The 9,113-nt window shown below is 52.8% G+C and overlaps 1 protein-coding gene across 1 annotated transcript in view; it reads right to left on the reverse strand.

Moving 5' to 3' along the window:
• Window positions 1–3,755: 3,755 nt before the first annotated feature.
• Window positions 3,756–9,113, reverse strand: part of REXO2 (RNA exonuclease 2) — a 6,178-nt gene continuing 820 nt past the window's right edge. Inside the window, exons 2-6 of the mRNA XM_009895933.1 lie at window positions 8,963–9,040; window positions 6,810–6,921; window positions 5,932–6,040; window positions 5,536–5,589; window positions 3,756–4,182 (exon numbers count right to left, since the gene is read on the reverse strand). Coding sequence (XP_009894235.1) covers window positions 4,053–4,182; window positions 5,536–5,589; window positions 5,932–6,040; window positions 6,810–6,921; window positions 8,963–9,040 — 483 coding nt within the window. The 3' untranslated portion in view covers window positions 3,756–4,052. The remainder of the gene's footprint in view (window positions 4,183–5,535; window positions 5,590–5,931; window positions 6,041–6,809; window positions 6,922–8,962; window positions 9,041–9,113) is intronic.

Here is a 9,113-nt window from a genome sequence, read left to right on the forward strand (position 1 = left end):
AGGATGCGATTGGACTGTGTAGTGTTAAATGAAGCTATAGGATGAGTAACTCCCTCCACCGGAGGGCCGAGAGGGTGAAATACCCTGCCGGCTTTGCAAGGCAAAATGGCAGCTGTGGCTCTAAAGCCGCTGCTTATTCATCCCCACTGGAGCTCGGGGGCTTAAGGTCTAGCGCGTGCTGCGGCGCTGGCAAAGAGCCCTTGGGCAGCGGTTTCTGTCGGAAGGGGCCCCGGTTTCCAAGGCCAGCAGAGGTTTCAGGAGGCGGCGCGGGGATGGTAGCCAGTCCTGCGCCAGCCCGTGCCAGGCAGGGCAGAGACACTGCTCCCTGCCGGGGATGCTGCAGGAATGACCTGCGGACACAGGATCCTCCAGCGCACGCGGGGCTGGGGAGCATTCCGCTGTCAAGTCCTACTCAGGATAAACACCAATTTCCAGTGTTTTCTGGCAGGTGAGTGCTCCTGCATCCCGGGCTGCCTGCCGGAGCCGGCAGCACATCTCCCCGTAACCATCTGGGTCCTGTTGTGAAACGCCTCTCCGGGCGAGAGCGAGCGCCATCGATTGTGGTTGTCAGAGGACTTCCATGCTGTTTGTCGAAGGTGGTTCATTTCTGAACGGCAGCTCCGGGTTACCTCCTCCTGGGTTGGCGCTGGCAGCAGCACTGCCCCTCCGAGCTGCGGCGGTGCTGAGCGTCGGGAGAGAGCTTCCTCTTTTCTGGGAATCGCCATTTGCTGGGGTGGGCTGGCTCCGGGACCCGGATTAGGGTCCTTGTAGGAAATACAGCAGAAATAGTTGGGGTTTTGGGGGGCGGAAGGGGGGTTGTGAGTTGAGTGGAGGAAAAAGCGGGGAAAGGAAAACTCGGGCAGATCATCAACTGTCTGACGTTGGAAAACTGCAAAGTGTAGCTCCTTAGTCCCCTGATGTTCACTGTACATTGAGGGTTTTCGATCTGATCCACGCTGGTGCTTGTTTCCACGTACGGATAAGCCCCCAGCCTGCCCTTGGTCCCCCCCTCCTCCTCATGTCCCGGGAAGGGGTGCTGCGCGGGATGCTCCTGCACCCCCCACCGTTTCTGGTGTGGGGACTTGCCCAGCAGCACCCGTTTAGGGGGGGCTGGGGCTGGCGGGGCCCCTCTGGCGGCTCGGGGGGGCTTTTGGGAGCAGGTCCACACCTCGGACCCCGATGGAGAGAGCCTGGCCTGGGAGAACTGCAGACGAGCAAGGGCTGTGTCGCCGTTAAGGAGTCCGGATCAGGCATCGGTGGGGAATCGGCAAAGGGCCGTATTTAACTAAAACACAGAGTACGTCTCGGTGGCGATCCGACGGTTTTGCCACGTGCGTGGGAGGTAAGATATTGGTGTTGTCGCAAGTAGGTCTGCAGTGTATCAAAGGGCATTTTTATATCCAGACGGCTCAAGACATCATCTTATAAAAGGCCAAGATGTAAAGCGAACGCGGCTTACACGTTGCCAGCAGGAAAGCAGCAGGTTTGCATCCTGCGCAGGAAGGCGGATGTGATGATCTTTCCCCCGCCTGCTATCGGGGCAGCAGCGCCTGAGTGTGTGCTGCGGCGCGAGGGCACGTGGCAGCAGGGCAACAGAGCCCCCTCCGAAAAACGGCTCCCCAAAAGCAGCGCTGCCTTCTGTCCACCGTGCCTTGAGCTAAAACTTGTTCCGTTTACAAGGTGTGGGATGGTTGTTTTCCAGCTGGACCCACGGGCTGCCTCTGGGATTTACACAGCCCGCTCGCTTATCGCTGGGGATTGCCCAGTTAGCGTTCGGCTGGCGGCTTTGGTGGTGTGAGGGGCTGCGCTGATGTCGGTAGCAGGAGTAAAAGCCTGTTTGTACCCCGCTGGGGATGGGGCGCATCCTGTACGGCACCTCCAGAGCCTCTCATCGTGTGCGTAGCAACACATGAAAAACTTTCCAAAGGCAAATCTTTGTTGTTCCAACAGCGCAGGAGCTGAGGGGCTGGCTGCATCTCTTGCATCGCCGACTCCTTCTGGGTTTGATGAATTGATGTAGAACGGGTGACTTGTTTTCTGATGTGGCCAAGCAAACGCTGCAAGATGCATTTATTTGGAAAGCAAATTGGTTCTGCGGGTGCGCTCACACTGCCCGCGGCTGCGACGCGCCGTGCCGGGGGTGCTCCTCCCTGTCAATCAGAGCGTGAACCCGCTGCCACCGGCTCCATCCAAAAACACCGAGCAGGCAAAAAGGTTCAACGAGCACGTAAATACTCCCATTAAATCGACGCGACTCCTCGTGCGCTTCCAGGAGAGGTTGTACAGTGTTTTGAGAGCTTTTAGCCTATTCGTTTGCGCTGCCAAGGGAGCCAGGGAAATAAATGGAGTCGAAAAGGGGAAAATGAGGAAATTTTGGTGTAGGGGGATTTGTCCAACATCATTCATCAATGAACAACAAAAAGGCACGTCCAGCCACATCTTGGCCTTCCCTTTTTCCTCAGAAGCGAGGGGAAAGGTAGCGCTGCGAGGGTGCCCCCATTCCTCCCCCTGCGGTCACGCGTCACCTCTGTCCTTAGCTGCTGCCTTTATGCAATTCGAGAACAGCAAGGCGTCCCTCATGAACTGACGAGCTGGCAGGGACAGCCCCAGCCGTCGCTGCGGTTCTACGCAGCACTTCCGACCCTTCCCCACTGACGTTTTCATTAGCAAAGAGCTTAATGTTTGCAAAGTGCTGCACTACCTTCTCCTTAGCAGCCGCTCCACTGAAGCGATTACCAGCGCAGCAAACGCCGGGCACGCGCAGACACAGAACCGTTCCGTTACTGCTGTGGGTTTCTCCAACTATCAAGGATACATTTCATTTTTTCAGTCTTACCGCCTGTGCTGCTGGTTTCTGGGACATCACTGCTGTCCCTGCTACGTGCCTTTACCTGCGCTACGACACGATCTGTGTGTAGCTGTTAACTACCCAGAATGATGTCGTGGCTTCTCGTATGAAACTGAACGCGTTAAGAATGTTTTTGTTTAACTCCAGAGCGCTGAGAAGTGCTGCTGAACAGAGAGAGCTACTGGCAGAGAACAGTTCAGGCCCCTCTCCCGTCATATGTTCCTGTTAAACCGCACTTTTCCCGGACTCCACATCTAAAAAGTTCTAGCGCATTCCCCCTAACCCTGACCCACAGGGCAGTGTGGGTCACGGAAGCAGCTTTTCATGTTTCCTGTTCTCAGGAGCGTGCTGTGGAAACGGGAAGCGTTACAGGCCAGACACTTTCCAAGGACTTACTGAGGGCTGATGGAGCTGCCGCACCGATCTTTTCCTATGATCTCTCCCGTCCCGACCCGAAGGACACGCAGCACTTGAGGTTTTGTGTAAATTGAGACGTCGTCCGGCTGCTCACAGATCAGGCAGCTCGTGCCGTTCCCTTGCGCGCAGATGCTGCCCGTGTGACAGTGTGATGTGGCAAACCAGTGCGCATCTCGGAACTGCAGACGGCTCCGCGCCTGGAATTGCAGCGCGTTAGCTGGGGAGAGACAACGGACAGCAGTGCCTCGGCACCAGCACCCGACACTCGGTAGGCTCTACTCGGTGACGTGCAACTAACTCCAGCCTGTTTCCAAACAGAGGTGGTGCACGAAAGGAATTCCTTGTTAAAAGCCCACGGCTGCAACAGGCGCACGTACCGTTACTACACAACGAGAATAACTTCCCAGAGCGTTTTCTTTCGCGAACCTACGAGAGGCTGCTTCAGCCAGCAGCTTACGGCGAGCACGAAAGAAAGGCTGTGTGGGAACACCATGTTTCAACAGAACTGTTTTTATTGTGTAGTGAAAGACTGCATCTAAAACCAGAGGAAGAGGAGTATCAAACAGCGTGGGTTACCTAGGACATATAAAGATGCTGCTGAGGCTCGAGCGTGTCGATTCCTTGCTCACGCAGAAAGGAAACCGTAACGCAGCCTTCCATCTGCATTGTAACAGCTGTTAAGAAAGAAGGTAACTGAAGGGGGCGGCTTCTCGGGAGACTGGCAAACAGAAAAGAACCAGGAGACACGTCTAGTAGGTGCCGTGGGATGGCACGGTACGATGAGAAATCAGCTGGCAGTTTTATCGCTTTCTCCGTTCTCTATTAGCTTCCTTTTCTTTTCATCCGTTTTCCGCTTGAAGATGCTATCTCTGTAGAACTGAAGTTCTTTGATGCTTTCCCTGATGTCATCGAGTGCTCTGAAAGAGAATTAAGGAGGGTTTCAACATGCCTGCGCACGTCTTCAGCTACATCTGGATTCGAACGCTTCTGAGCAATTCCAGGCTGTAAGAAAGCGCACACCGATACGCAGGGATCACGCAGCTGTCAGAAACAAAAACAACCCCCGCTCGTCTCGGGTACAAGGAAAGCAATAAAAGTCCACCAGCGCTGACGTGCCAGGGAGTAACATACAGCTTATTAGTTTATGTCACCGTGGGACACGGAAGCTCCCGAGAGCCAACAGGTTCTACAGCTTCCACTATTAAAAGCAATTCAATCCCAGACAAGAGAGACGAGGGCTCGGGAGACCTGCGTCCAGCTCCTGCTTTGGCCGGCTTTGCCTGCTCGGGCAGGGCCGTACAGCAGTCATCTCGCTGCGCGTTCCTGCTGGGCAGCACACCCACCCACGACTTCAACCGAGACCCCTACGACAGTCACCCCTCCTCTTTTTGTACCAGAGCCTCCTCTCCTGCCTCGTACGGCCACATCAGGGCACAGAGGTAAAGGGACGGTCGTAGCTCTAAGTACCAAGCAGCACCCACAGCAAGTCCCCCGCAGACATTGCACTGCGCAGGTGTCTCGTGCTTTTTTCCACGTTTAGTCTGCACAGGTGAAAGAGCAAAACAGATGCGTGCACTGCGCATACAGTACATATGGACTTACCAAAGCCTACAGATCCCACAGGACCCACTGCCTCCTCCATGCGGAAGAATCAGAAAACAGCTTTCTAGAAATATGTGTTAATATTGCACAGAATCTTTTCTTCCGCAGCCTCGAGGCAACTGCAACTTTTAGTGATGCCTCAGACGCCGGAGGAGTGTAACTCAACATTAATCCCTTCCAGGGAAAAGGAGAACAAACTCTCTGACACATTAGGAACTCGGGAAATAGCCAGGAACAGAACTCCCATCTCCCCATTTGCAGTCTTCCAATCTGAGCGTCTCTGTGAACACCTCCGCCCAAAACAAGGACAGATAAAAACCACTGGTGAGCTACCGCTTCCAGGTGATTCCTCACTCTGGTGTCTAAGAAGTGCCAGATGTACCTACATTGCCAAAGAAGCAGCTTGGCTTGAATGGTACAGAGAGTGAAACAGAACAGATAAGGAAACTTCTCATTCTCCGTATTCTCACAATCCCTTCCCCTACATTAACCAGCTTCAGACGGGAGAATACAAACGTACGCCGGGGAGCAGAAGCACACAGCCTGCGCCGCTGTCCCCACGAGACGCAGCATGCCTGCAATTCAAAGGAAGCGCCGCGTTCTGCTCACGAAGAGCGTGGTTCCTGCGTGAGGAGCCCTGCTGTTACAGACCGAAGTAGAAGCCTCACCTGTGCGAAGCCGCCTTCTTTGGTGCAAACTCGTATTCTTCTGGATACCAGCGTCTGTAAGCAGAAAAAAGTGCCACTTAAAAAGGGAAACTGGGATGCAAAACCACGGCCGGTGGCTGCAGCGGGTTCGTTACAACCGGGGAAAGAATCTGGGTTTCACCGGCGTCCAGAGAAGCCACAACCCTGTGAGTCGCTGCGCTGCCACTCAGGGAGTACTTGACGGCTCACCCTGCGCATCCGCCCCGGCAGAACAGAGGAAAGGAGGTGGCGGCTGCCGGCAGCCCTCTCCCATTACAGCAGCCTTTAACCTCGTTTTAGAAGAGCGCACGTTAGCGCCACTTAACAGGCTTCCCTAGATTCTCTTTCACACAGCTACTTCATTTGGGGAAGGTTTACCTGCAAAGTTCTTTGACGGTGCTCACGTCAATGATCCTGTAATGAAGATGCCTCATGAACTGAGGCATGTATTTGTCGAGAAATTTCTTATCGGCGTGAACAGAGTTACCTACAAAGACACGAAATGAGACGTTTCTTCAAAGACATTACAAAGCTACTATGAACGACAGCTAAACGAGAAGCAGGCTAAGCGAGCTGGGGAAAGATCATAGGGTAAGAAACGCTATTCACAAGCAGCTCGTTTATCCCCTTTTGCAGTAAATATGATTGTAAGGGTTTGCCAGATTTTCATGGCAGGATCACACGCGGTTTCAATACGTAATCCTGCTGTTAATTCTCCAGTTACTGCTCCTGCAATTTCTGTCGCACAGATAAATACCAAAGTATTATGCAAGCATCGGGTTTTCGCCAAGTGAAAATGGGCGTCGGTATTAATTTCACGTAGCACCAGTCCCGAGGCCGTACGTGAACGTCCTGAACGTAGTCGCAGGTAGCAGGACATTTGGACAACGCACAACTGGCATTTTGCTTGACACAGTGAGGAAACGACGCCGTTGGGTTTGCTGCTCGGGCTTTACGGTCACAGGTTGCTGCCAGCAGTTCAGGCGCCTGCCCCGCTTATAACTGTACACAGAAACATTAGTGCAAAAAAGGAATTGCAGTCTCCCGCAGTAATGACGCGCAATATTTGCTTGAGGAAATCTGCAGAAGGGACAATGCCGTTACTGAACCTCTCCTTACTAAACAGGTTTTGATTTGTGTGCCAGATCTCAGCATAGAGAACTAAAGCATCCCCGCCACGTGCAGCAGTGGGCCTTTGGCGTCCAGCTGGGAGCTGCAGGAGGGATGATGCTGCTGTTATTAAGAAAGAACTTTACCTGCGAGAGGACAGAGACCCGGAGGCGTCTGTTGTCGTACAAAGGACAGAAACTCATACTCCGCTTGCTGCAATGAAATTTTACTCTCCTTCACAGCCTTAGTAAGGCCAGACTGCAAAAAAAAGAGCCATGCATCACAAATCGGGAATACGCTGCCGTAAAAGACACCTCCAGAAACGCTCAACAGCAGAAGGGCAACCCTTCGAGTACTGTCTGTTCCCCGCTGTGCCCGGAACCGCCAACCGAACGCTGTGTTTCAGTGTTCCGGGACATCCCCTTGCCTTTATTCCCTCCGGATATCTCCACCAGCAGGCCCGACTGACGTGCAGGGCGCTGCTCGGGAAGTGAAAACAAGACGAGTAAAGGCAACCACCACATAGTCCTAACGCCACCAACGCTCCTGGGGTTTTGGTTTTTGGTTTGTTTTTTTTCTTTCCCAGCTGCTGTACTTTCTAGGGGTTCTTCTCAATTACCGAGACATCACGCAAGCCTCGTTTATATACCTGTACGTACGTGATCCAGGAGACTATTACATTTCTTTCTGCTGAAGGAGAGGCATTCTTCTCCCCACCGCGGAGCAGTAGGTATAAATAAACAGGAATAATCAGGATCCCGGCTGAAGTGTTTATCAAGATTCCTATAAATCAGAAAAGTTCCTTCCTTCTTTTTTTTTTCCATAGTGAAATGTCAAATCTGCTCCAAGTGTTCTCAGTGATTTATTTCCATCTGGCTACACTATATATTTCCACGACTGTGCCGCAAAAACCTACTTGACAGATCCAAGTGGTGGTTAAAAAATTCATTATGTGGCTGCATTTTCATCTGTATTCTAATTGCTTCTCTTTTCTTAGTCAATTAAAAATAAGTAGCTCCTCAGGAGCAGCGATAACGAATGCTACCATCTTCAATTCACTCGTGAGTTGAAGCCGGGTTTGAGCCCTCAACTGGAGAAGGGGAAAAGCACCATCACGGTAAATTAATATTCATTTTCCAAACTCTTGCTAATCCTTCCCGGGGAGCGTGAGATGCCGAAGGGGAGGGGAGAGGAGGGGTTACGGGTGTCTTAAAACTTCAGCCTTTAACTGAAAATTAACTTGTATTTCAATTCGTAATCAGGGATTGAAAACTCCATTCGCCTTCTCGCTGCTGGCAAGGAGGAAGCTTTCTTCGGTGGCTCAAAGAACTAAAAATAATCTCTCACTGCAAAAGTTAAGCTTTCAGTAAAAAAACCACACTAGGCTTAAAGAGCCGAGGGGACAGGCACAAATGACAGCCTGATGTTTACAGTAAATTGGCCTGTTTAGTTCTCCGAATATCTCAATTTGCAGCGATAAATTTGCACTTTGTCGATTCTGGACTATCCTTCACTGATCTCACGCCTGCTCTCAGCTGGGACTGCAAGTCACATCGTCCCCTTCTCTGTCAGAATTATTCTTTGGATTATTTTATGCTACACAGAACTCCAGGCTTCACCAAGGACCCATCAGGAGTCCCTCCCACCCGGCCTACAGCCGTGGCTCCTGCAGGGGCAGGCCACGGCCGACAGCTCCGCCAGCAGACCGGCGAGCCAGACCCGACGTCTTAACCTCCCGCAGAGACGCGGGATGCTGAGCCTCCCCTTCAGGAGATGGGAACCAGTGGCAGACATCGGAGCGACGGATCCGGTTCCCAGGCCCAGCGACACACATCTTGCCCTGCCTGCAGCTCTCCCGGGAGCTGCTGCTCCAGGCACCTCAGGGGCCGTTCACTAGCTGCCGGGCTTTGAGGACGCTCCTGGCTCTCAGGTTAAAAAGTAGCTTCCAGCACTGTTCCGAGTTAGGAAAAGCCGGGCTCCAAAGCACAGGCCACTTCGGGGCAACCTTGCAGCTGGGATACAGGATAAAGACTAGAGATACAGGAACGCAACCCCCAGCCGTGCCACGGATGAGTCACAAGACCCGGGGCAAAACGTTACGCATCAGCTCCTCAGTACAAAATAAGGATGATACTTAGTGTCTCCCACTCTTTAACTCCTCTGTTTGACTGCAACCTGTTCAGCATGGGAGTTGTGCCTTTTGAGGCGACTGTACTGCAACTAATAATTCTGAATTATACGTCACTCTCATCGTTGCAAAGAAAGAGAAACTGCAGCACGACCGCTCTAGAAGGGTTACCTTCCCGTGATGCTCCTTGCACCACTCGGACATGCCATCCAGCAGCTCGTCGGGCTGATTAATGATGAGGTTAGGGCCCTGGCGGGAAGAGAAAGACACCGAGGTAACCAAAACGCGTTCCCTGCCACGCAGCCACCGCCACGGCTCCAGC

Source organism: Charadrius vociferus, unplaced genomic scaffold (assembly GCF_000708025.1).
Source record: "Charadrius vociferus isolate BGI_N301 unplaced genomic scaffold, ASM70802v2 scaffold172, whole genome shotgun sequence".
NCBI lineage: Eukaryota > Metazoa > Chordata > Aves > Charadriiformes > Charadriidae > Charadrius > Charadrius vociferus.